This window comes from Ochotona curzoniae, unplaced genomic scaffold (genome assembly GCF_017591425.1).
Source record: "Ochotona curzoniae isolate NIBS_2020 unplaced genomic scaffold, NIBS_Ocur_1.0 scaffold_4937, whole genome shotgun sequence".
Lineage (NCBI taxonomy): Eukaryota > Metazoa > Chordata > Mammalia > Lagomorpha > Ochotonidae > Ochotona > Ochotona curzoniae.
In genome coordinates, this window is record NW_024467126.1 from 695,918 (window position 1) to 723,018 (window position 27,101).

A 27,101-nucleotide genomic window follows, 5' to 3' on the forward strand; every position below is an offset into this window, starting at 1 on the left:
ATTAACTTTAGGTTTGGCAAGAATCTCCACCCCCACCCCACCCTGCATGCATTACAAGTTGTAGATGGCCTTGCCAGTGGCAGGGAAGCAGGGTAGTTAGCCAGGGAAGTAGTTTTTGGTGGTGATGGGTGTGGATGGCACCCTGCAGGAGCCAGGATCAGAGGGTCCTGAGAAGGTCCTGACATCCACTCCCCCCCATCCCCAAGGAAATGCCCCTGGTGGCTACAGGCCCTGCGACCCCTGCATGAATGAGGGTTTGGAAAAGTCCTAGGGTTATTGGAGGCCTGGGTTCCCTTCCTAGATCCCTGACTGAAGCTCCAGGAAGTGTGGCTGGCTGCTGATGTGTCCAGGCTCGCTGAGCACCAACAGTCCCCTCAGGGTGTCCCCCCAGGGAGACAGCAAGGCCACTCGCTGCCCCATTTCACAGCTGAAGACCTGAGCCCCTGAGGCCACCTTCCCATAGGCCGAGTGGCTGGACAGAGCCAACGCAGGGGCAGGGTGGCCATCTCCTTATTTGCTGCAGGCAGGAGCCGACAACAGCCTCAGTGGCACCTGTGGTTTCCTGCAGGGACAGGAGGCCATAGTTGGGTCCCTAGCAAAGGCCATGTTGTCGGGAGTGGGGGAGCCCCGGGTCCCACTTGCATCACAGCCAGAGGAGGCAGTGCAGATGGATGGCCCCCTCCCCTGCCCAGCTCACAGCCCCTGCTGCCCACCGCCCCGACTCATCAGTGAAGGTCTGGGCTGGAGATGGTGGAGTGGGGGTGCAGGATCACAGCAGGGGAGCTGAGAAGTGCTTGGTTTCCACACAGACCCACAGGCCAGCCCCAGGGCCCCTAGCAGCATGCCCAAGCAGGAAGCCTTCCCCCACCTCCTGCCCGGACACAGCTGGGAGCTGGCACCCCCTTCCCCGGAGATGAGGGGTGGCAGGCAGGCTCAGAGAGGGGGAAAGACTGTTTAGAAAACAGACAGGTGCCAGCAATCCAGGCGTGGCCCAGAGCTGTGAGCTGGGCTGTGGTCCTGGGTGGCTAGGAGGGGCTGCTCTCCTGAGCGCCCACACCCCCACCTCGTATGGTTCCCTTTTCTGCGACCCTGGACCCAGGCTGCACCTGCCTTCAAGGCTACGCACAGCTTCCCACCTGAGGGCCTGCACACATGCACCTGCTCCGAGCTAGTCCAGCCGGGCACTCGGGGGACCCTTCACTCAGGGCAGGTGGTGGCTGTGAGGGGAGAAGGACGAGTGGGGGCTGAGGCGGTGTGAATAAGGAAGTGCAAGGTGGAGCCAGGGAGCTGTGGGAGGACACCCCGGATCTCTGTGCCATGCTCCACCCTGGGCTCATCAGCGGAGGGAGCCCCTTGGCTTGTCCTTCCCCAGCTCTGTCGGCTGCATCAGTGTAGGGGGATGGGCAGAAGGTCAGAATGCAGGTGTCTGTCCCTGGGCTGCTTTCTGGAGTTCTGGCCACTGCGTTGGACTCAACTGACGGGCCAGCTGGACACCTGCTATCCACCAGCTGTCCGCACCAGTGGCGGAGCAACACCCCAGGGACATGCCTGCCTCCCTTCCCCCCCTATACTGTGGCCTCTTCCAGAAGGGCTGGTGAAGCCAGGTAGGGGTCGCCCAGCTGCAGATCCTCCAGGGGACAGCAAAGGGATGACTCCCCTTTCCAACCCCCAGGGGCCCCACTGGGTGCCCACACAACTGCTGCTTCGTCTCCTCCTGGGACAGCGGGGTTTTCAGCAGCAGCAGCAGGGAGGAAACTGAGGCCCAAGAGGCGTGAGCCCCATAGGAAGGGTGACTGAGGAAGTGGGCTCAGAGAGGGAATGACTGGCTCTGTCACGCAGCCAGGAAGCTGCAAACGGCAGGACCCCACCCAGGGTGGTCCGTCTCAGGTGTTGGCAGTGAAAGGGCTGGGTGCCGTTCTCCGCTGCTAAGGTGGGGGTGGTCCCTGGGCACCTCCAGCTGCTCCCCTTCCCCTGCCTGGATGCTACTGTCACTCACAGAGCCGGCAGGCCATAACTCACAGGGTGCTGTTGCGTGATGATAAGTGATCCCGTAAGAGATGGGCGATTTGCCGGGTATAATTTGATGGCCACATAAACTATCAAACACACAACAAGGGAATGAAAAGGCTGCCAGGCGAGGGGGTCTCCCCAGCAGGGCCACCCAGCTACTCACACCATCACCCTCCTGCCTCCGGGCCCACCCTGCTTCCGGGACTCAGCCTCGCTAGCCTTGGGGGAGACTGGCCAAGATGGATGAGGCCTTGGGCCCCTGCCTCCCACACACGCCTCGGTCGTCCATCACACGGCTCTGAAAGTGCAATTTGGACTCCATCATGACGCCAGTGCCTCTGAAGGCTGGTGGCTGTGACTGTGAACGGTGAGGGGAGCGGGAACAGATGTCCACGCCACGGGGTCAGGGTTGGTCTGGGTCAGCTGCCTGCTCCGGGCAGTGCCCCACGGTGACTGAACACAGAGGCTGGCCACCTGTGGCCTCCGGCTGGGACTCGGCAGCTGGCAGATCAGGGAAGCGGGAGTGCCCCCTCCTTACCCCAGGCTGGGCCATGCGGGGTGGCTGCTAGCCAGCCTGAGGTCCCCGCCTCCAGTACCTGCTCGGCTCTGCCTCCCCACGCGTGGTGACCTTCACAGTGCCGGCTCAGCACAGACGGACAGAAAGCCAGACAGGCCCTCACCTGTCTTTGTCCCAGGCTGCTCAGCTGTGGAATGGGACGGACGAGTTGGTGGATGCCACAGCCAGGCCTGGGGGCTCTGCCCTAGGGCCTGAGTCTAGCCCCTTCCTCTAAGGGCTGACCTGTCCCGATCTGCGCAGTGTCCACAGCTCTGAGCATATCCCTGCCTGTGCTCCTTCCCAGTCCCAAAACCGATCACCCAATAATACAACTTGCTCCCCACAGGGCCCTCAAGTTCAGCAGGGACCGGGAGGCTGGCCGGTGGCCCCAGTGACCTGGGCAAGTTTCTGCTCAGTTCCAAGAGGTCTTGGTAAAGCTAACATCTCCAGACCTCTGTGTTCCCATCTGCTAAATGGAAGGAAGGGCAGCACCGACACATTTGTTCAGGGGTGAACGGCAGACATCCTGACAACTCTAAGCGAAGTCTGTATTATGATGAGAATCTCCACCCACCTGGAGGGACTTCCCAGGGGCAGGACAGGTTGCTCCAAAAAGATCTGGGTGGATGGATGGGTGGGCATATCGGGACAGGTCGGGGGGTGGGTGAGTAGCTGGATGCTAGGTGAGTGGACAGACGGTATGAGGATGACCACGCAAAGCCCTGTGTTGGCATCAGGAAGACCAGGCAGGGGAGGGGACATCAGAGCTGGGTCCTGAGGGACGAGGAGTTTTCTGAATGGAGAGGATGGAGAAGGGGCCAGGCTTGGCAAGGGTGAGAAGTGGAGGCGCTTGGCCTGTGGGGTATAGAGCGGGGACTCCACATTGTGTCCCATGGTCACCAAGGCTCTGTGAGCCTGGGGCTTCCAAGCAGGCCCCTGTGTCTTCTGGCGACACCTTCCCCACCCAGGCTGACAGATGAATTCTCTTTAATTGATTTTTGTCTACCACGATGCATGGAAAAACAGCAGAAAAAACCCACAGTGCAGGTTGTTTTTTTTTTTTTCACACTGATTTGCAAATTCTGAGATCACATCTCACAAACACCTCCTTACCCCTTTGATCTGTCCTGGACATGGGCTTGGTTCTTTTCTCCAGGGTAGCTGGATGTGTTCTGATTTGGGAAGGGGGCATGGGCAGAGCAGAGGGGAGGGGAGCAAGGCATAGCACGACCCTGCACAGGGCACAGAGTGAGGGAAAGCAGCTCTGAGGATGCCTTCTCGTCCCTCCGCCCATGACATGGACTGGTGACAGATAGAGGTGTTGCTTTAGCACCAGACAGTAAGGTACCATTCTGCTGAGGCCGGGGCCCGCAGCTTCCTCGGCTTCGGTTCCGGCGACGCCTCCCCCAACCTCCGCTCCCCCTACTCCATCCTCTGAGCACACGGCCTTCTCTTCCAAGCTTGGGTGTGAGCTGGAGGACCATACATGTTCCCCGCCCCAGGAAGAAAGAGCAGCCTGAATGCCTAAAGCACTCCCCACATCCATGCCACTCCAGCACGAGCCACAATCACGGGCTTGGTGTGCGTCCTTAACAGAAAGAAATCAAGTCGGCTCTCGGGATTAACCTCTCCCCTGGCACTGCCCAGGGTGCACCAGGGGCAGGATGGGCACTGTCTACACACCATCAGAATCCGACTTTAGCAAAAACACTTGCCTGTGACCCTGACCTTGGCCCTGACTGTGGAGGTCCTGTTGTGGTGGGTGGGTGTGCATGCGCCATGCTCAGGCTGTCATCCCTGCCTCTTGCTCACCACACCCCTTCTGTGTTCCCTGCAGGTGGTGAGGTCCTCGTGGGGTCAGGCGGAGTGGGACTCTCCCCTCCCCCCACCAGCCGTGCACCATGGTGGTGGCACACCCCATGGCCACTGCCACTGCCACGCCTGCCACCACGGTCACAGCCACCGTGGTGATGACCACAGCCACCATGGACCTGCGGGACTGGCTGTTCCTGTGTTACGGGCTCATCGCCTTCCTGACAGAGGTCATCGACAGTACCACGTGCCCCTCTGTCTGCCGCTGTAACAACGGCTTCATCTACTGCAACGACCGGGGGCTCACCTCCATCCCCGCCGACATCCCTGACGATGCCACCACCCTCTACCTGCAGAACAACCATATCAACAACGCTGGCATCCCCCAGGACCTCAAGACCAAGGTCAGCGTGCAGGTCATCTACCTGTATGAGAACGACCTGGATGAGTTCCCCATCAACCTACCCCGCTCCCTGCGGGAGCTGCACCTGCAGGACAACAATGTGCGTGCCATCGCCCGTGACTCGCTGGCCCGCATCCCGCTGCTCGAGAAGCTGCACCTGGATGACAACTCCGTGTCCACCGTCAGCATCGAGGAGGACGCGTTCGCCGACAGCAAGCAGCTCAAGCTGCTCTTCCTCAGCCGCAACCACCTGAGCAGCATCCCGCCAGGGCTGCCGCACACGCTCGAGGAGCTGCGGCTGGACGACAACCGCATCTCCACCATCCCGCTGCACGCCTTCAAGGGCTTGCGCAGCCTGCGGCGTCTGGTGCTGGACGGCAACCTGCTGGCTAACCAGCGCATCGCTGACGACACCTTCAGCCGCCTGCAGAACCTCACGGAGCTGTCACTGGTGCGCAACTCGCTGGCCGCGCCGCCCCTCAACCTGCCCAGCGCCCACCTGCAGAAGCTCTACCTGCAGGACAACGCCATCACCCACATCCCCTACAACACGCTGGCCAAGATGCGTGAGCTGGAGCGGTTGGACCTGTCCAACAACAACCTCACCACACTGCCCCGCGGCCTCTTTGACGACCTGGGCAACCTGGCCCAGCTGCTACTCAGGAACAACCCCTGGTTCTGTGGTTGCAACCTCATGTGGCTGCGGGACTGGGTGAAGGCACGGGCCACTGTGGTCAATGTGCGGGGTCTCATGTGCCAGGGCCCCGAGAAGGTCCGGGGCATGGCCATCAAGGACATCACCACCGAGATGGATGAGTGCTCCGAGGCTGGGGCTCAGGGCGGTGCAGCCGGCGTGGCCAGCACTGCTGCCAAGACCACAGCCTCCAACCATGCCGCTGCTGCCGCTGCTGCAGCCACCACACCCCAGGGCTCACTGTTCACGCTCAAGGCCAAGAGGCCGGGGCTGCGCCTCCCTGACTCCAACCTTGACTACCCCATGGCCACAGGCGACAGTGCCAAGACCCTGGTGATCCACGTGAAGCCACTCACAGCAGATTCCATCCGCATCACGTGGAAGGCCACACTCCCAGCCTCCTCCTTCCGGCTCAGCTGGCTACGCCTGGGCCATAGCCCGGCTGTGGGCTCCATCACCGAGACCTTGGTGCAGGGGGATAAGACTGAGTACCTGCTCACGGCCTTGGAGCCCAAGTCTACCTACATCATCTGCATGGTCACCATGGAGACCAGCAATGCCTACGTGGCAGATGAGACACCTGTGTGTGCCAAGGCGGAGACAGCTGACACCCACAGCCCTGCCACCACACTCAACCAGGAGCAGAATGTGGGCCCTATGGCAGGACTGCCCCTGGCGGGCATCGTTGGTGGTGCCGTGGCCCTGGTCTTCCTCTTCCTGGTCCTGGGGGCCATCTGCTGGTATGTGAACCGGGCCGGTGAGCTGCTGGGCAGGGAGAGGGCCTACAACCGGGGCAGCAGGAGAAAGGATGACTATATGGAGTCAGGGACCAAGAAGGATAACTCCATCCTGGAGATCCGTGGACCCGGGCTGCAGATGCTGCCCATCAACCCGTACCGCACCAAAGAGGAGTATGTGGTGCACACCATCTTCCCCTCCAATGGCAGCAGCCTGGGCAAGGGCACACACACCATCGGCTACGGCGCCACACGGGGCTACCGTGATGGTGGCATCCCTGATGCTGACTACTCCTACACATGATGCTGGCTCCCCGCCGGCCGGCTGGCTCTGGCCATTGCTGCCGCTATCCCAGAGAGCGAGCGAGTGAGCGAGCGAGAAAAGGGGGCGCCTGTGGTTGATGTCACCCAGCAGTAAGCCACGGCTGGGAGAGATGGCGACTTGTTAGAACGCCACGGTGGGGGGAAGAATTTTCTTTCTTTCTTTTTTTTAAGAATAGAAGGCAGGAAGGGGGTTCGCGGCCACAAAAGATATGATTTAGGGGAGTCAAGTCAGTGTAGGGGGTGCGCTAAAAGTAGTCTGGGCTTCTTCCTGAACTGTAACAGATAACTACCTACGCGTGCCCTCAATGCACACCTGCAAGCTGTCACACAGACCCAGAGAGAAGTGGCTGCACGCGGGGCCCCACGCAGCTGCGCCACGGCTACCACGCCCTCACGGAAGTTTGCAGGCTCGGCAGCCCAAGGTGGGCTGAGGGGACATAGGTTCCCTGCTTCCTCCGCACCATCCCCCCGCTGGTCAGTGGGGGTGTGGGGGTCTTTCACTGCACTCTTTGGAGGGTTACATGCTGTCAGCTCCAATGAGAGCTTCTCTTCCTGGGCCTTGTAGAGGTCCCCAGAGCAGCTGCAGCATCCCTGGCCAGCACGTGGAGGTGCCTCCGTCTGCCCGTCCGTCCGTCCCAGCACCGCGTCTCAGTGCCGATGGGCGGCTAGAGCTGCATCCGTGTGGTCCCTGCAGTACTTCCTGGGTCGGTCCTTACATTTCCCGAGACAATAGAATTGTGAAAATATTTTTTGCTAGAAATCACTGATTATCAGTAGATAGATCATGTATGGGGGAGGGGAGTTAATGGGGGAGGGGAGGGGAAATGGGGGAAGCTACTGCTGCTCTTAGAGGTGGAGGCATGTTCCTCCTGCTGGCTGGCAAGGGTCAGGCCAGGCAAGGATGTGCTCCCCATCTCAGCTTGGCTGTCTTGGGCCGCTGTCCTTCCTGCTGTGGAGGAAAGAAGCCCCTACTAGTCTTCTCTCCAGCAGAGGTGATCACAGCCACTGCTCTCTGAGAATGTTCCATGGGAGTCCTGGGACAGGTCATCAGCACAGGGAGTTTGTTTTGTTTTGGTAACCTCGGCTGATGAGACCTTTTGGGCTGCTCAGGCCCAAGAACCAACAGGAAAAGGTTCCAAAGACCCTTTCCAGCCAGCCCCCCACCTCATGCCTCACTCCCAGGGACCAGAGCTTCTTCAGAAAACAGCCTGTGAGAGGGGAGCGGCCAGGGCCCTCGGAAGAGTTAAGATTTTATTTCCTCCCTCTGGAATCAGCGTCGCTATCATTTATCAAGTGATGGCGCAGTGTGGCGAGCCATGAGATTAAAACAATGATGAAATAATGACAGCGGTGCTGGGGGTGGGGGAGCAGGGCGGCGGCCTCTGATGTTCACTGTATCCCAGCCCCGGGGGAGTGTGGGTGGCATGTGTCAACACTGCTGCCTGAGCCGAGGCAGGCGTGGGTCCGAGGGCAGAGGATTAAAAAGGGCCAGTCGCTAGCCACGGTGGTCTCCTCATGCCTCCGGCGCTTCCACCACAGCCAGGGCACGAGCAGGAGGCTGGGCAGCAGGCACAGGGCTGCCCACCCTGGTCCTGGTGCCAGCCGCTTGCTGCACTTGAAAAGCTCCGACCCAGCCCTTCAGAGCTGGGCAGGAGGTGGCACAGCCCCGAGGCAGCCCCTGGGGCCGTCTTTGCTTCCAGGCGACCTTTATGTTCCTTTTTCTGCCTATATCATTTTTCACCCCCGATGCTGAGGCTGGGGAGGATGGAGGACAGTGTTGCCAAGCCTTCCTTCCAGGCTGTTGGAAAAGGGACTTTACCTGCAAGGTGGGGGTGGGGGCCAGGGGCCCCCCAAGTCTTCAGCAAAAGAGAGGTACCACTATATCTTCCAGCCACACCCCAGGCCCAGCTCAGGGTCTCCCCATGGTGGCTGGGGAAGGCTCCGCCTGCTAGGGACCAGAGTTCCCAGGGAGCAGAGCTGGAGAACAACTGGGCCCTGCAGGTGCCCATAGCAGCACCATGCCCAGCAGCACGGCAATCTCCACCTGACTCTGGCTATAGGGATACCAGGCACCAGCTGGGCACCCCGGGTCCCCTGCAGGCAGGCCTGGCCACACAGCAAGATGGGTAGGTGGTGCTCGGGGACACCCCAGGGCCCTCCCATACCCCCTCCTCCTGCACCAGAGCCAGAACCACCCTGCTAGCCTCGGTGTCCACAAGTATATTTTTTTGTGTATGTGTGGTATTTAAGGCAGGTTTAAAGTTTAAAAAAGGAGAAACAGCCCACGACACTTCTATGGGTAAGTGGTTTACCCTTCGTGGTAATTAGATGTAGTGATTGGAATCTCTTTTCTATTACATGGCAATTTGCCTTTAAATTTTCCCTTTAAAAAGAGAGAGAGAGAGAGAGAAAGAGAGAGGAAAGGCAAGGAGGGAGAGAAGGCAGGCGGGCCAGGCGTCATTTGCATGTTGCGAATGAGGCCTCTCCCAAGCTCAGCTCAGGAGAGGGGCCGATGTATGGAATGCTTAAGAGATTACTAAGAATAAAATCTATTAATTAGTCATACTCAATTCTGCAGACCTGACGCGCATCAGAAGCTGTCCTGCTTTCCTTTAGCAGCCTCCCTCGCTCCCTCTGTGTGACAGCCCCTGGCCGAGGCGTGAAGGCTGGGCACAGGGACACCCTCGAGGTCTGGGCTGGCCTTGTCCAGCCCCAGGGGAAGCGAGAGGCAGGGACCGGAAACACTTTAGAGAGATCCACGGCTCTGGTTTCCCTTCCTGTGAGGTGGGGGTACCCGGGGTGGGATCTAACTTCACCCAGGAGAGTGGGGTGTCCCGGAAGCCCAGCGGACGGCTCCCTTTCTCTCCAGTGATTCTGGTCCCTTGAGGCAAGTGAAGGATACTGTGGGGCTGGGCACAGGGCACAGGCAGTGCCCAGAGCAGCCTCTGAGAGGGGCAAAGCAGTTCTAAGCCACATCCAGGGCAGTGCTGAACCTAAACCCTGCCTTCTGCCAGACCCCCGCCCTCCTGCCCTCCGCAGCTTGCAGCCAACCCACTTCGCAAATCCACTTCCTGCTGACCACGCCAGGGAGAGCAGGGTTCTGAGCCCAGCAGTGAGCTTATGAAAACTACAAGGAAAATCGGATGCAGCAACGCTGGGAATGCAGCCGGGGGAGCTGGGGCGTGCACTCCCAGGAAGGGCTGGAGTGCAGTCACACTCCCAGGCCCATAGCGAGGCCGGGTCCAGCTGTGCGATGGGTCCCCTCCTCGCACTCCAATCTTTGCAGGTAAGGCAGCCAGGCCACCACCTGCTGCTGGATGGGTGCCAGGGCGGGCGCTAACGAGCAATTCACAGGCCTTCCAGAACACAGACAGGGTTTTTTTTTTTTTTCCTTAAGGAGGGATAAAAAGGCTCAAAGATGCAAATCATTGCCGTTTACAAGCGAATGAATCTGCTAAATTGATCAGGGGAGGTTAAACTCCCCAGGGCTGAAGGGAGAGGAGGATTTTTCCTGGTGGATGGGCCCACCCCAAGTGGCTGTCTGCATGGCGGGCATTTCGGGCACAGTGCTTGCTTTCTGCCCTACAGGACGGGCACATGTGGCTCCAGGTGGGGCCTTCAGGGATGGAAGGGGCTGTCCAGTGGGCCACAGCGGGGATCAAGAAACTGTCCCCACCCCAGGGCTCCACCAGCCTGCAAAGGTGACAGGCAACATCTCAGAGGGTGTGTCACGGAAAGGTCTCCAGGGCTGTGGGTTTTTGTGCTTCCTCTCTGTCACAGGGTGGATCTGGCTGTGAAAGGCACAAGGGACCCCCCACTACACTGGGACACCCCAAAGAAGGAGGAGGGAAGCCAGCCCAGCAGTAAGAACAGGTGGTGAGCTCCCTTCCACAGGGGGCATTCAAGTGCCAGGCAGGGTTAGGGCATCTTTGCAGCCTGAGACGAGCTCTTGGAAGGTTCTGGGCCCCACCCAGGCTTCCGTGTCCCAAGATTCCCAGACATGGCCACCCAGCTTGGTCCAAGACCTGACTGCGCCCAGCCTCAGGGTTCCAGAGGTGTCAGGGAGGAAGTGTGGGCCTGAGCCACCCCTTCCAGCATTCAGGACTCAGCAAGGGGCAAGGGGGCGAGGACAGTGACCCACAGTTGGGGCAGGGCTGGCCAAGGGTCCCCTTCTGGGCCTGGGGCTCTGATGCCTGCCACCCCGCACACATAGGCACAAACTATCCATCGCGGCCGGCTGCCAGCTCCCAGGGCACGGCACGCTCTGCATTTTTCGGCATTTATGGCTCTTTTGAAATGTTCCAAGTAGTTAGTTGCCTGAAATATCCTTGCTGGCTTCTTTAAAAAAAAAAAAAAAAAGAAAGAAAGAAAGAAAGAAAAAAAAAAAAAAACCAAACTGATGTAAAGATTTTGTTTGCCTCCCCCTCCCCTGGCATGCTATATAGATGGTTTATTCTCTGCTTTGGAAAGTCCCATTGTTGCGGAGGTCAGCCCACGTGCCTGCTGTCAGCAGAATCTGCAGGGCTGCCCAGAGAGAGACCCTGGGGGACTGCGGAAGCCCCGCTCTGCACCCACCACTCATCCCCCCACCCCCAAACCCCAGGATATCAGTCCAGCTTGGCTGCCAGCTTGGGGCGGCTCCTACTGCTGGCACCTGCCCTAGCTCTCAGGTGACCAGCTGTGCTGCTCACAGGCTCAGGGAGGGTCCCGGGGGCCTTGTGCATGGGCTGACTGGTATGCAGGGCACTGTGACAGTCAGTGCAGGCATGGCAGCCTGACCCCTGGTCTCCCACCCCAGATGGTCCTAGCAGGAACAGTCTTCACTTGCCCCGGTTCTAAGTCCCTTGGAGGCCCATCAGAATTGTCATCTAGCTCCCCACAGACTCCCAGGGGGCCAAAGGACCTGGAAGCCTGGCACAGTGCCCAATGCACATGAGTGTTCCGCCCTTCTTTTTACAGCCATCCACGGCTGCCACCTCTCATTGCCCCATCCTCCCCGTTTGCTGGCCACCCACCAGCCACCTTGCCTTGGAGTCATCTCACACACTTAGCCACGCCCCACCCCAACTTCCAGCTGTGAGCCCCTGGCAGAGACCTGGAGTGAGGTGGACCAGAGGAGGGGAGGAGGTTGCCCACCCAGAGTTGCCTGTGAGGGCCCATCCGGCTTCTTCCTCTGACAGAGGGAAACAAATGCCACCCCAGCCGACAATCAAAGCTGCCATGAACGCAGGGCTCAGCCAGGCAGCTCTGGCTGGCTGCCGGCCGCTGCGTGCCTGCAGGTGTCCCAGCCCGCCCAGCCCAGCCTACGTGCCAGGGTGGAGATGCCCATACGGGCGCCCGAGGCCTGGCCCCTTGGGAGCTCTTGGGACAGCAACACAAGGACTCTGGAACCTTCCAAGAGTGGCTGAGAGCAGGTGCTAGTGTCAGGGGACCTCACAGGAGGGTGGGTGCCAGGTGATGCTGATGGCTGTAGCTGTCAGGCAGACAGCGGTCAGCAATGAAAGAGAGCCCTCGGCCGCCACGCATGCAGGCCCAGTCCAGGGCAGGTTCTTCTAGCCACCGGCCGCCATTCTCTCTCCAGATGGTTAAAGCCTGGTTGGATTGCATCTGCTTCTGGGTCTGCTTGCTCCAAGTCAGCCCCTTCCCAGGGCTCTGGGGAGGAGGGGGCAGGTGCATGGTTCCTCTGTCAGAGGCTGGGGGGTGAGTCTCCGCTCCAGCTCCCCCAGTGTGTGTGACGGGGGGGCTGGGGACGGGAGGCCTTCAATCACCCAGTCCCATCTTTCTCCTTCTCCAAGGCGTACAGATGGGAGGGGGGTGTTGGGGACCAGGCCTTCCCCCCACCACTGCTGGCTGTGTGCCTGGGAGGCCCAGCCACTCCCAACCTCACACCAGGTGGGTTTCTGCAAAACCAAGACACACAGACCCCCACTGCGGCCGCCGCTGCAGCCGCCACCACAGCAACACAAACCAAAGTGCACTGCGAACGCCCTTTGGCCTCCTTCCTGTAGGTGCCTTCAGACTTCCGCGTGGAAATGAATGTGATGAGCCCGCCCCGTCCCATTCTCTGTCTGTCTGTTTTCCTACGAGATGTCCACAGGCCCACCTGCCTTTGTCCTTTCTTGAAATAAACAGATTTAACTTTTAAGGGTGTCTCGGCTGCTTACTGGCATGCTGGCCCTGGGTCAGGGGTGGGGTGGCTGGGCATCACCCCTTCTCATTCAGCTTGCCTCCAGGGTCTAGGTGTCCAGAGGCAGCAGCTGAGAAGGGATGGGGACTCTGGGACTAACGCATTCTCTGGGCACCTCTCACCCAGCACCCTATCCTCATCCCACGATATCCGGAAAGCTGCTGGTGACACCCGCTACCAGTGGGAACTTAGACAAGCCGTGACATCGGACACACACCCCGGCAGGTCTCCATATGGGGACGCGTTAATAGGAGCCACGGATTAGCCCGTCAGTGGCGCTGGCAGCCATGTGCGTGCCCAGATAAGAGCAGGGCTGTGCTGCGGGGCCCTGGGATGCATGCTTAGTCTGCCACCCCAGTGAACACCCGCTGGGCCTGTCGCCCCCCAGCCCCCTCCCAGGCCCGCAGTGCCCATGGCTCCCACAGCTGCGGCTGCTGCGGATCTCACACCCCGAGCTGGGGGCTGGAGGTGGGGCCGAGATTCTTTTTTTCCATGAGAACAGCAGCAGTTTCTTGCTAAATTTAGCATAACCCAGGCACTCTGATCACATCCTGTGTGCGTAGGCTGAGGGATCCTTCTGGAATATGTATGGTCAGCCTACTAGGCAGGAGACATCTGCTGCAGACCTACTGTGCGCTGGGGCTAGGGTGTTAGGGAGAGGGGTTGGCTGGGGGAGCCAGATCTGCCCCACGGCTGTCTCCAGGCCTGAGGGCGACCCAGGGCTGGGCATGCAGCCACACGACAAACCCTCCCTGGCTGCTTTCTCTCCTGGCTCTCAGGCCTGTCTCTCGTGGCTCAGCTCCCAGACACGCCTGAGCAGGCCCCATCCTGTGGTGGGCTTCAGGTCACAGACCCCCCTGACCCTGTGACCTTCCCAGGAAAGGACTCAGAGACACCTCTGCCTGGCCCCACAGCTAGACTGCAGGTGTGCCTAGGCCTGGTTGACAGGCGTCACTTCCTATAGTATCAGATCCCTGGAGGGCACCAGCCAGGTCCGTGGGGGGCAGAGGGGTCTCTCTCTCACACACACACTGAAGTGGTTGGGGACCTGGACTCGAATTTCCGGCTGCTGAGCCTGGCCCAGCCCCAGCCCTTGCATGCATCTAGGGATGAATGGCTGACTGATAATAAAATTTGTATTTTCAAAACAAAATTAAAAAAAAAAAAATCAGGAGCACAGAAAAACCATAGGTTCTGCTCTGTCTACTCCACAGGGGCAGGAAGGGGATTGGAATGTGGGTCTCCCCAGAGCAGGGGTGCCGACCCCACCCAGGCATGGCCTCACCCCTGCAGGGTCCACTTATGGATGCAGTAAGGAGGGCAGAGGCTCCCACAGGTGGGCCTTCACCCCCTAAAGCACCCCGGCCACACCCCCAGCCCAGCCTGCCCAGTGCAGGGGGTAGGAAGGCCCCAGGCTGGCCCCAGCTTGGCCTGTAAGAGGACTGGGAGGAGCAGGGGAGTGGGGAGGCGGACCCTATAAGCTTCAGGGGGACTGCGGTGATTAGAGGTACAGCCAGGGCTGGGCCTGCTGCAAGCCCCAGGAGAAGGTTCCAGACCCCGCATTTTAGATCAAACCAAGGAAGATCACTTGTGGGAAAGTGTGGGCGGCCTAGGAGACAGAACCCCACCCTTCTGGGAGAGCAGCAGGGCTGGCCAGCCCCCTCAAGCAGACCAAGGCTGAGCAGAGAGGAGATGCCCACAGCCCAAAGAACTCTTCCTGGCACCCCTGCTCTGTGTGGCCAACAGACGGCTGATCCCCTGCAAAACCAGGACCCCAGACCTGCCACTGCAGCCACGATGCATCAGGACCCACATAGGGCAGGCAGGGGCCAAGACCCCTACCAGGTGGGATCCCACAGCCCAGATCATCCCATCTGCTGACGGAGTCAGGACCGCAGGGTCCAGCTCACAACCGGATGCAGCAAGAGACCTGGCTACCACTGAGGGATGGGAATGTCCCTCCTCTTCCTCCCCGGGAACATCTTTGGCTTCCTGTAGCCTCCAACCAGGAGGCGGCAGGACTTCCCCAACCATAGCCTGCACCCCAACTCTGTGGCAGTGGGTCCAGAGTAGCCTGCTTGGGCTGGGGGGGTCCCAAATAGATGGAAGCCATCCCCCAACCTTGGTCAGCCGAGACTCCACCTTGGAGGGTCTGGGTGGTGGCAGCTGGTCCCTCCTCCCTGGCAGAGTACGTGGGTCCTGCTTGCTGACAGGCAATACTGATGCGATCTGACCTCCCCCCATGGAGATTTACGGGGGAAGTGAGATCTTATTTGCACCGCTGCCAAGCCTAGGACGCAATGAAATTACGCCTGGAGAAGACGCCGGCCGGCTCCCGGAGGAAGCGGCAGCCTCGGAGACCGGCTTATTAAAAGCCACCGCAGTGGCAGCCGCATCTCCACCTGCCTCAGGTGTTAAGTAATTTACTTCTGCCCGGAATTCAGCGGCAGTTTCTTATCATTTCATTTCCACGAGGCTGCTGGTGCCCCGCGTGTTCCCGAAAAGACACCTGTGGGTCTCGATGTGCTTCAATCCCATGGAAGCACCAGGACTTAAGGGAGCAGGGACCCGATGGGGGGGTTGGAGAGGCCACATGGGGAAGAACCTCCACCCCTCCCCTACCCCTCCAGAAGTTTTTTAAAGGTAGCAGGGGGGTAAGGACCCTTGCCCGGTCCTGCGAGATGCCTGCCTGCCAAGCGCAGGATCAAGTTGTCTCTGAGTATCCACTGTGAATGCAACCCCGGGGCCTCCGCCCATCACCAGTGGCTGGCTGGTGAAAGTCTCTGGGGAGCAGTGTCTTGGCCTGGAGGGCTCTCCCACCCCTTGGGACACCCGCATGGGTAGCCGAGCGCCTGGGACCAAGTCTCACTTCTACTTCCCATCCGCCTTCCTGCGATTGCAAGGGAGGCAGCAGGACGGCTCGAGCACGTGAGTTTCCGCCAGGCACATGGGCGACCCAGAAGGAGCTCGACGTTCCTGGTTTTGATTATTTGGGGAACGAAGCAGCAGATGTAGATGTCTTTCTCTCTCCTGAAGTCTTAAATAAAGACAAAGTCCTTGAGAAGCAAGCAAACTCAAGTGGTTAGGGGGCCCTGGAGGGCGGGGGCAGCCCGGACAGTGGGCCTCTGCCAGAACAGCAGGTGGGCAAGGTGGGGACTCCACTCCTTCACTGTCCTGGAGGGCTATGGAGGAGGGGTCGATGCCCCCTTTCCCCTCTCTCACCCTAAATTCTGGGAGATGCCCAGGCAACCCCTCATTCTAAGAGGCCAGGATGCCCAGGACCCCCAGGGCAGGACCAGCCCTTCTCAGAGCCCTATACCCCATTTCCTGCCTGTGTTCAGATACTCCAGGAGAACAGAGTTGGTGGGGGAGCCTGAAGGCTCTGGCTGCGCCAAGAGCAGAAATTCTTTAATTAGCTTTCTCTTGGATCGGGGCCCTGGCGAATGGATTCGTTGTGGTGAGAAGCAGGAAAAAGGAATTGGGGGCCTCTTGCAGGCCAAGATCACAAACCCTCAGGTGACAGGGGCCAGGGTTGGGTGATCCCCAGAGAAGCAGGGCAGCAGGCCCCCTCCAGCGGGCGATGGGGGGAGGTGCAGGTGCAGGTGGGTGGGGGGGGAGTGCTCCTGCGAGCTGCCTGTTCCTCAGAAAGCTGGCACAGAGAGAGGCTTGGCAGGGCTGGGCCAGGCGCGTGGGGGGTGTTCTCAGAAACGTGGCACCTCCCCATGTGACCACCGGCTCTGCTCCTTCACTAACTGGGAAGGGGGATTTCCCCAAAGCTGCACAGCAGCAGGGTCCCGGGGTGCCAGGCATCTGCCACAAGTTCCTGTTGCACAGCGGGGCCGTTGTTTACACTGAGCAGAGCAAAGCACAGACATACCAAAGCAGCCTGCCCAGGGACAAAGCATAGGTTAGCACAGAACCACGTTGGTGCAGGCTTTTCCCCCCAGGCTACCTCCTACAGGAAGCCTTCCCTGACTAGCATGGATTCCCCATGCTAAGGCAGGCGCTCTTCAGCGGCAGGGACTGGACCTGGGCCATTTTATTCCCTCTGGAGGAAGGGTGAAAGGGGGTGTCCACCTCCGTCTGAGGGACTGGGCACAGAAGGCTGGGCCTTTGTAGGGCTGGTGGTGCAGAGAGAAGCTGGTGATGGAGGACGCTTGGGGCAGTGTTTCCACCAGGCCTGGGCTCGGGGGAGGTGGGCAGAGGTTGACCCAAGGATGTGAAGCCCCAGACTCCCCTGGACTGTGGCCGGCCACAGGCAGCTCTTTCCCTCTGGAGTCACACTTCAAAGGCAGCGCCACTATGGTTGGCCACTCTGGGGCTGGCAGATAAGGGCTACCTGGGGAGGGCTGGGTCCTGCAGGAGTGGCGCTGGGCTCCGCCTGGCCTGCCCTGCACTGCAGGGAGCTGAGCCTCCCAACACACACACATAGCCGCCTCGGGAACCCTGCTGGTGCCCCAGGGCTGGCTGGAACTCATGGCTCCCCAGGAATCCCAGGTGTAGAGGCCACAGCTCCCTAGCTCCCTGCTGCAGCCCAGGCCCTGCAGAAGGAAAGAACTCAATGAAGGGGAAAAGAGGTACCAAACCAGGCCAGGGAAGGTTCCAGGAGGAGGTGGCCCCTTGGCTGAGACCTGGAAGGGGACCAGAGCTGGCCAAGGGGAAGTGGAGGAAATGGTGCCCCTGGCAGGGAGCAGGTAGGGGTATCAGCCGAGCCTACAAGATGCCAGGGCCAGAGGGATCCCGGCCGCACAGCTCATGTGTCAGCACCTGCTGTGGCCGGCCTGGGGTGAAAACCGCAGGGGTCTCACGGGAAAGGGCAGTCCCCCCCCGGGCTGCACACACAGGCCCTCAGCACCCGTGTCTGTGTAGGAGAGGAACTCACTGTAACGGCCTCCCCGAGCCAGCGAGGTCTTTCTGCATTACTGCTGGCCACAGGTCCACCTCCCGCCAGAAACACCTGTCCCCGTCTGTCCCCAATATTCTTATTGATTTGTGGGAGCTCTTTGCACATTAAGCCAGGAAGAGAAAAGCAACAGCCACAGCCTGGGGACCTCCAGGGAAGGGAGGGTTCTTGGCCCCAGCAAAGAGAAGGGCAGGCCTGCATTTCCAAATGGTCCGACAATCCCTGCCCTTCTCCCTCCTCCATTCTTCCTGCTGCGGGCCGGGAAGAGGGTGACGAAAAGGCACCTCCTATTGGCTGGGCCTGTGTAAGAGCTGGCCAAACCCAGAGAGTAATTTTTAATTTGCACGGAGGAATCTACACTGTCAGGGACTAGGGGTGCACCTGTCAGCACCCAAGGAGTGCCAGGAGGATGGGAAAGCCACCCCCATCCCACCAGGTGCACCACCTCATCCATCAGAATCGCAGGGCTCACAGTTCCCCGCCCCCACTTGTAGCAATGACAGTCCCTGCACATAATCCTGGGAGGGGACATGCACCTGCCCCCTGGCCTGGGGGGGAGGACACACACCTGCCCCTGGCCTGGAGGGGGACATGCACTTGGCCCCCTGGCCTGAGAGGGGGGACGCACCTGCCCCTGGCCTGGGAGGGGACGCACCTGCCCCCTGGGGGGGTGACATGCACTTGGCCCCCTGGCCTGGGAGGGGATGCACCTGCTCCTGGCCTGGGAGGGGACATGCACTTGGCCCCTGGGTTGGCCTCCTGGGTCAGAACCAGCCCCGGGGTCTGTCTTTCCTCCAGTGCTTCCTGTGTTCTACCAGATGTGTGTGCACAGGCTATGAAGCTGACTGCTGGAGCCCATAAAAGCAATAACATTTAGGGAGACAGGAAAAATAAAGGCGCCTTTTCTAGAGCAACGGCCGCCGCGAGGCCTCCCGGCAGCCAGGGGTGGGGTCAGCCTGGGCTCCCTGCAGCAGGTGGTGTGCAGACAAGCGAGGCTGCCAGGGCCCACTGAACCTCTCACTGCCAGCCCATGACACTGCATCCCCCAGACCCGGCCCCCCCGCCTCAAGCCCCCTCCCACTCCAGCTGAGCTCCCTGCTGCGATCCGAGGCTGCAGGCCAAGATAACCTCCTGCTGTATCCAGACATGGATTCCTCAATCACTAGAGGCAGGCGTGGGACCTCGGCGGGGTAGGGGTGGGCTAGAGGGCTCAGCTCCCCCCAAGCATCAGCTGTTACCAAGCCCGCTAACTAGAGCAACACCTTGAGCAGGTCCCATGTGCCCACTCCCAATCATTGATTCATCATTCCTTCAAGGTGACACGGTGAGAAGCTCCGGGTTACAGATAGGTCATCTGCTGTCCCCGTCACACGAAGCACCACCCCGGGTCACTGCAAGGGGAGGGGTGCACTCTCCTGCCCACCAGTCAGGAAGCCACCTGCCCAGGAGCAGGGGCACGGACCAAATGACCCCACAGACCCTTCCCAGCAAGGAAACAAGGCTGAGGAGAGGCACTGCGGGTGTCTCCCACAGGCAGGCTCTGCTGGAGGACCCACACATCACGCCCGCCTGCCAGCCTCTGCGGGGGTTGTTTGGGGGGGCGTTGTGAGGGCCTTCGGGGGCCTCATGCCCAGAAGTCACTCATCCTTCTCCGTTTCTGAGATTAGAACGTGCACCTGACACGGAATCGGCCACACGCTCAGCCTCCAGGATGGGGAGATAAGAACCCCTCCGTGCACTGGGGCTCCCCAGGCCTCTGTGGGGTGGGAGGGGGAGGGGCAGGTGAGGGGCTGAGGTCCACAGCTGCGTGGGCAGCCCCGTGGGGCACACAGCCAGCTACTAAGGGGCAACCATCCCCAGGCTGCCCTCATCAGGCGCAAGCCTCTGCCTCCAACTGACGGTGACACGTTTTCAAACTCGGTGGCCCCCCGGGAGCAAGCCTCATTAGTCACAGGTGCGTCTGAGAGGAGCTACAGCCACCTACCCAGGGCCCAGGGCAAGGCAAGGGGCCCAGCAGCCCAGCTGGGAGGCCAGGCCATGGCAGGAGAGAAAATGGCAGAAGCCAACCTCCAGCACACACCCCGGGGAAGGGGCTCCACAGCTGGGACGAGGTGGCTGACAAAGAGACAAGGGCAGAAGAGCGGAGAAAAAGGCAGAGCGTGGATTGTACGGAAATGTCAACTGACTTCCCCAAAGCCCATTTCCCTTGTCACCAAAGCTGCCAGGAAGCTCCAAGCTGCCTTTTGTACTCAGTGGTGACTGGCTCAGCCCAGCCTCGAGGGACTGCCTGGAGCAGGGTGCCAGGAGCCTGAGCCTTCCCTGAGAGCAGAAGCTACCTGGAAAGGCAGGAACCAGAGTTCCCCCCCCCCCGAGGGGGCTGGATGCCAGCAACCGGGCAGCAGGAGGGTGGACAGGCAGGCCCATGCCAGGGCACCCATGTTCAAGGGCCCGGGGAGCAGCCAAGGCACAGAGCGCCCTCCTCGGCTGGGCCCTGTCACTGTCCTCCCTTGGAAAACGGTTCCTGTTGAATCGCTCTCGATCACATCCCACCTATTTTTCAGGGAACATTGATTAATTAAATGTTGTTTAAAGATTGCTCGATCCCAGGGACCGGTCCAGTGACAGCAGGTTAAGCTTCTGCGTGTGGTTGCTGGAATCCCATACGGGTACCAGTTCAAGTCCCGGCTGCTCCACTTCCGGGCCACGCCCACTTCCTCAGCTGACAGTGGCTGCCCTTATCAGCATGAATCTGTGCCATCCTTCCCAGAACCCATCTGGGGGGAGGGACACATCGCTTTTCTTTTCTGGAAGGTGGGAGAAGGCGGATTTCAAACAAAGTCACCAGAGTTCCTAAGTAGCCATGGCAGGACTGCCCTGCCCTGTGTGTCCACAGAAGACCTTACCCCCAGCGAGGGCCCCCCACCTCCTTCCAGCAGCCCCCACCTGCTTGCCCCAAGCACCAGTTGCAAACGAGCATTCTGGACCATTTGCCTCGCAGCTTCCAGCGGTTCCGCTTCCCTCAGCACGCTCAGTGAGGCAGCTGTTGCTTTTCGAAAGTTCAACGGCATCGAAGCCCAACGGGAAATACAAGCAGACAGCAATAATAAAGCCAACACTGGCACCATGGGTGGGGATGCTGGGCAGCCCCTGAACTCCTGTTTTCATGGCTGCCCGTTGAGGCTGGATGCCACGAGCTGCCTGGTGACTCCGCTGCGCTCAGAGCCCGACCTCTGTGCAACACCTGGCACGCCAGCCAAAGCCAGCTCCGTCCCATCCCGGGCGGTCCTCCCCCACAGTCCTCCCTGGCTCCGTCCCATCCCGGGCAGTCCTCCCCCACAGCCCTCCCTGGCTCCTGACTTCCCTCCACCGACAAAGACAGAAGCTGTTGCACCTCCCCCAGATCCTGCCGGGTCCCTGGTTTGACAAGCTGTCCTTTCGTGGACTTTTGTATGTCCCTCGGAGACCTACAGCACAGACACCCTGAGCCTTGGCCATGGGGTGTAACCCCGCAAGCCCTGACGAGGGACAGACCCTGAGCCAGTGGGCTGGCCTGGGCCTGAAGAGGGTTCCTGCTCTCAGGGTGGGTGGGGGTGAGGCTTGGGTGTGTGGGCTGGGGACTGGTGCTGTGGCATAGCAAGCTAAGTCAACAAGGTCAAGCATCCCATATGGGTACCTGTTTGAGCCCCAGCTGCTCCCCTTCTGATCCAGCTACTGCTAATGTACCTGGGAGAGCAGCAGAGGGTGACACAGGCTTGGGCCCTGCTCCTAGGTGGGAAACCTGGAAGAAGCTCCTGGCCAGGTTGTGGCTATTGTGGCCATTTGGGGAGTGACCCAGTGGAAGGAAGAGCTCTGTGTAACTCTACCTTTTAGATAAATAAATCTTGTGGGTCCGGTGTGATAGCCTAGAGACTAAAGCCTCGCCTTGCCTTGCACGTCCCAGGATCCCATACAGGTGCTGGTTTGTATCCCAGCTGCTCCACTTCCCATCCAGCTCCCTGCTTGTGGCCTGGGAAAGCAGTAGAGGATGGCCCAAAGCCTTGGGCTCCTGTACTCGTGTGGGAGACCCTGAAGAAACTCCTGGCTCCTGGCTTTAGATCAGCTCAGCTCCGGCTGCTGTGGCCACTTCGGGAATGAACCGATAGACGGAGGATCATTCTGTTTCTTTCTCTCTGTAAATCTTGCTAATAAAAATAAACAAATACATAAATCTCAAGCAATGTTTCCAGTTAGGAGCCACCAGCACAAGGCGTGTTGCTGCTGGCCATTTGCTCACTGTTTCCTCTACCCCGCACAGCTGACACAAAAGCAGAGTGTGCCCGAGAGAGGGGCAGAATGGAGCAGAGGCCAGGTCCACTGCAGAGGCCTCCGAGGCTGCCCTGTGGGCACAGCCAGGACCTGGCCACGCCCAGGACAGCTGCAGGTGTGAGGAGAATGCTGGGGCCCCTCAGCAGCACCTCCCATCCCCCTCCTCTGACCTGGGCCTAGGCAAGCAGGTGCACAGATCAGCTGCAAGGGAAAACCAAGAGTGCAGATGGTGGGACACAGAGGGCAAGGGGGGCCGCCCATGTGGCAGAAATGCTCAGGGGAGGGCCAGCGAGGGGCCCCTGGCAGAACACCCCCCCATCTGAAAGACCCCAGCTGCCAGGAGGTGCCATTCCCTGAGCCACCTGCCTACCCCCCAGGCTAACCCAGCCCCAGATATGAGACAGCTTCCAGCAGGCAGAACACCTGCCAGGCAGGCCCAAGGAGCCCCTGGGCAGCAACAGCATGTCCCGAGGGACCCATCTTGCCAGGCATGTGCTAAACACGGAAAACATAATTCCAGGGGGTGGGGCCCATCACATCCATTTCACATAGGAGAAAACTGAGGGCTCAGAGAACTGCCTGAGACCCCACAGCCGGTACACAGTGGAGTGGGACCCAGGAATCCTGCTCCAAAATTCCAGAGGGTCCCCATTGCAAAGGTCAAGGGAGGTGACGGAACAGGGCCTGCACTGAGTCCCTGAGGCCGCCTCACGCTGGGACCGGGAGGACTCAGTGGCCACCCCACCAGATCCACCATCTGCACAGAGCCTCGTGTCAGGGGGAAGAGGTGTCCCGCTTCAGGCAGGGGAGCAGGGCGGGGACCCCCTCATTGCCTGGGGACCCAGGGGCCCACTAGGCACCGTCTGCCCAGGCACGGATGGATGAGTTCGGCGGCGCAAGCCAAGGGGCGCACATCCAGCCCTTTTCATGCTCAGCCAGTTTAATGGCCCCCATTAATTTCAAAACACACACATTCCCACAAGCTCCATCCTCCTCGGCTCAGCACCTCGGGGACGCGGGCGGGCATGCAGGTGCCCGTGCCCGCCAGGCAGCCCCAAGGACAGAGCAGCGGGGGACAGGACTCACTCCAGGGCCACCACTCCCTGGCACAGCGGGGAGGAGGGGGTGGCTGGGGTCTGTTCTCACAGGTTGTTGAGCACCTGTTGTAGAGAAGGGCTGCCAGGACAGAGCTCGAAGCTGGGAGACGGGAAGTCGGCCTTGAGGCTCACTTCCTGCTGTGTGACCCTGAGCAGGCAGCAGACGGCACCCTCTCTGGGCTTCAGGTGTGTCACTGTCCCCCTCCATGGGGACTGCAGCTGCGCCAGGGCAGGCACTGGTTCCCCAGAGCCACACCAAGACCCCAGGAAGTACATTTCGACCCCATCCAGCAAAACGAAGGAACCACTTGCGGCCCACAGCTGGGACAATAAAAGGAGCATGCCCCTGAGGGGGTCCGAGGCTCCCACAGCCCCTCTCCACTGCTGACCGCCTCCCAAGGGCATCTGATCAGTCCTTCATCCGACAGACATTTGCTCAAACCCAAGACAGTGCGAGTTTTCAGGTCCAGGCTCCGGCTCTCCGGGCTGGCCCTGTGAAAGTGGAAGGTTCTGGCTAAGGACCAGGGCGCTCAGAAGTCCTTGGGGGCCGGAGGGGGGCAGAAGGGTCCCAGGGCCTCCCAGGGTCCCACCCACCAGCCATAGCTCTGTTCGTCAGGAGGGCATCTCAATAATTCAGCAGGAATCCATCAGTCACGGATTTATGTAACCACTGCTCAACCTTGTGGAGCGTCACCCGGGCCAGCCGCCGGGTTCTGTAGCACGTCGGAGGGAGGACACCCGGACCCCAGGCTTCCCCACCAGCCTCCCTGGTTCCCCCAGCCCCTCGCTCCCAGATTGGACCCCAGGGTGGGCTGGTGAAACGGCGAGCTTGACTGAGCCCCACCTCCACCCAGCACAGCAACCCTGAGACCCCTCATCTGAACACGGTGGGGGGTGTCTCCGGACCTTCCCCAGGCAGAAGCAGATGTGTGCAGGGGGGAGGCACTCCTCTCTTGCTGCTCCTGTACCCCGCTGCTTACGAGAGGATAGAAAGCGTGGCTTTGGCAGCACCCCCTCCCAGTGCTGGACACGGGCCAGGAAGTCTGAGGATAAGTCCTTCTCTGCCCTGAGAGCCCTTAGTCCTTGGGGGACTCCCGGGGCAGGAGGAGGGAACACAGCATGGCCTCCCAGAAGCTGTGTGCGTGTGCCCCGCCGCCCGTCCGCAGAGCCCAGCGCACCAGGCCCGCGCCCGTGTAGCCGCTGGCCGGCTGGCCTCAGCAAACACACTGAAATGTGAAGTGACAGATAAAGCGATTTATGGCGACAGTTTAGCATCAGATCGCTTCCCACAAGGCAGTCGGCGTCCCTGCGGCCCCCCTGCTTCAGTCCATCGAGGCGGTCTCTAAATCACTGGGACGCGGTGGCGGGAAGGGCTGGGGCCTGGGCATCCACGGGCTCGCCGGGAGGGGGCATGCAGGCCGCAGATTTTCACAAATCAAAGCCCTAGGTCTTAAGGAAACGCAGCGCCACTTCATGCCTTATTTTAAATCAATAAGCGGCTTAAAGAACTCCCGGCGAGGCCGGCTTGTCGCTGGGAGACATGGCTTCCCGCCCGTTCCCCAGCACCTGGACTGCGCAGCCCCGCAGGATTAACCAGTCCTGGCGTGGTGTGGTGTGGCGTGCCCGGTGCTGGTCACATCACGGCCCATTCAGCAGCCGGGCCAGACTCCCGATGATTGATGGGGGTCTTACAACTGGACCCATGTTGTCCACACCATCTGCCCAGGGATGGGGGGCACAGGGCAACATCATCCACCAGAGGAGAATGTAAGGGGCAGCTTGGGCACTGGGGTCCCTGCCACGCCAGTTGGAACTGCCCTGACGCAAAGGACATCTCTTTCTGGGCACAAAGACTCGCCTATCCCCCCATGACACCCCATAGGTCAGGGCTGGGCGGCCAGACAGAACGGGGTCTGTGTTTGCCCTGGACGCTCCTGGTCTGGGACCCAGCTGCCGGTTGGCCACAGAAGCCACAATGAAGGTCACACCTCCCCACCCCCGCCTTGGCAAAAATGCCACCAGTGCCCTGCAGGCCACAGTACCCCCAGGGTGGGGATCACTGGCCCCGATCTCCCCACCAGCTCCTCACAGCCTCTCCTCTCTCTAATTGGGGGCCCATGGAACCCTCCAGCTTATCTCAGTCACATGGCAGCCCCAATTTAATTAAGATGGATGCGGCAGGTCCCACGGGCAGGAGCTTGGGTCTCGCCCGGCACGGCCCGAGCAAGCAGCCTTGGCCAGCGGCCCAGAGGCAGGGCTGAAGTGGCCTGTGGAGGCCCACAACTTCTCAGGCAACCTTGGGGCCTGGTCCTGCAGACATAAACCCTGCTATCCACAGGTAGGCACCCCCACACTCTGCACCAGCTCCCTACATCACCCCAACACACTATCACACATACATCCCAATACACATTCACCATCACACACCCCCCAACAGCTACACATGCTATCACACACACAGTACACACCTACAGTCCATCACCATACTATCACACACTCACATCAGCCCCATTCCCTCACATACACACAGAAATGCCTACCACATCACTCTCAAACACCTGTTGGCGGGCCAGGCTGCAGGGCTGTCCCTGGAGCCCCAGCTGGGAGGGACCGGCAGGGCTGGGAGGGACGCCATGGGGCTGGGAGGGACCCCGCGGGGCTGGGCCCTCTGTGGCAGGAAACAGCAGGGTGCGCCCAGTCCCAATCCTGTTCCAATCATTCCCAGGGTGCTTGGGATGCTACAACCCACACAGCCACAGCCCCCACCCCACCAGCAGGGATGAGCTCCGCCCCCAGTCAACACACACACAGTCCTGCAGGAAGCAGGGCCCAGAGCCTCTGCCCAGTCCAGCTGGCACTGCTGTCCACGGGCCACCAATGCCCGGGGACCAACACTGTTCCAGTCTCAAAAAGCGAAATGTAGACGTTCCCACCCGGGATAATCGCTCTCTCCTCTCATCCATTGTGGCGGCTCAGCGGTCGGCGCCGAGCGCCAATTATTCACGGCTAATGATTATAATCAAGTCAAATAGAATTTAATGGACACGTCTTCTCCTCCTGCTTGAAACTTTACATATGAATTAAGCACATATGGGTTCCACGCGGCCAGACGCGGATTTATGCGGCTCTGACAAAAGCCCTGCCTTGCCCACGACTTTCATTCCGCTAATAAACAGGCTGATTTACGGGCGCCCAGCGACCGCGGGCTCTGCTGCCCCCTGGCGGTCGGCGGGCCGAGGGCCGGAGGGGGACGTGCCTGGCCGCCTCCAACTGCCTCCTCCTGGGGAGACAAGCTGTGAGGTGCTGGGTAAACTGAGGCAGGGGACGGGAAGGACCACCAAGACAGACAGTAGCGTTGGGGGTTAGGGCTTAGGGGACGGAGCCCAAAGCTGCCCTCAGGCTCTGGCCAAGTTATCCCCAGCTCCCATGGCCCTGGCAAGGCTGCCCACCATCCCTCCCAACTGTGCCCAGGAGGAACCAGAAGCCAGAAGGGAACACGGGGAAGCCAAGTCCTTGGTACCTCTTCGAATGAGAAGCAGACGGAGCCACCGCATCCCAAGCATGTAAATCACCCACCACTCACAGCCCCATGGACACATTCCATTTGCCTCCCTCAGACACCGGCCCACCTGGGCCCCTACGTCGACGCCCTGTCCCCTGGCTGGAAAGACAACAGAGAGGACAGGCCAGGATCAGCAGCTGTCCTCAGCACCCTGGAGGGGGACCTGTGTGGCTGGGGTAAGCGCAGAAGGCTCTCCTCCTGGCCCACACCTGCCAGACCTGAGCCCAGCTGGGCATGTCTCCCCCGCCTCAGTGCTGCCGCCCCTTCTTGGAGGCCCGTTGAGAAAACAGCACAGCCAGCAGACAGAACTGCACCAGTACCAAGGCTGTCCTGGAGCTTGGCCGGCAGCAACTCCGGCAGGTCCCATGGCCAGCACGGCCAGCATGGCTGCCTCGGGTAGATGAAAGGGCAGGGAGGCAGGGGCCAGCGGGGGGCAGGCTGGTCCAGCAGGGCTCGGCCCAGTGAATGCAGCACCCCCTCCCAGAGCGCCCTTGCCTCTGCTGCCCACCTA

At 60.4% G+C, this 27,101-nt stretch overlaps 2 protein-coding genes across 3 annotated transcripts in view; one reads left to right on the plus strand and one right to left on the minus strand.

The window, feature by feature from the left end:
* The window catches only part of MACROD1 (mono-ADP ribosylhydrolase 1), a 106,830-nt gene that overhangs the window by 69,581 nt on the left and 10,148 nt on the right, over window positions 1-27,101 (minus strand). The window lies entirely within an intron of this gene.
* On the plus strand, window positions 4,461-6,516 carry FLRT1 (fibronectin leucine rich transmembrane protein 1). Its single transcript, XM_040971007.1, has one exon. It carries the CDS (start codon window positions 4,468-4,470, stop codon window positions 6,514-6,516), a length of 2,049 nt encoding a protein of 682 aa, XP_040826941.1. The 5' UTR covers window positions 4,461-4,467.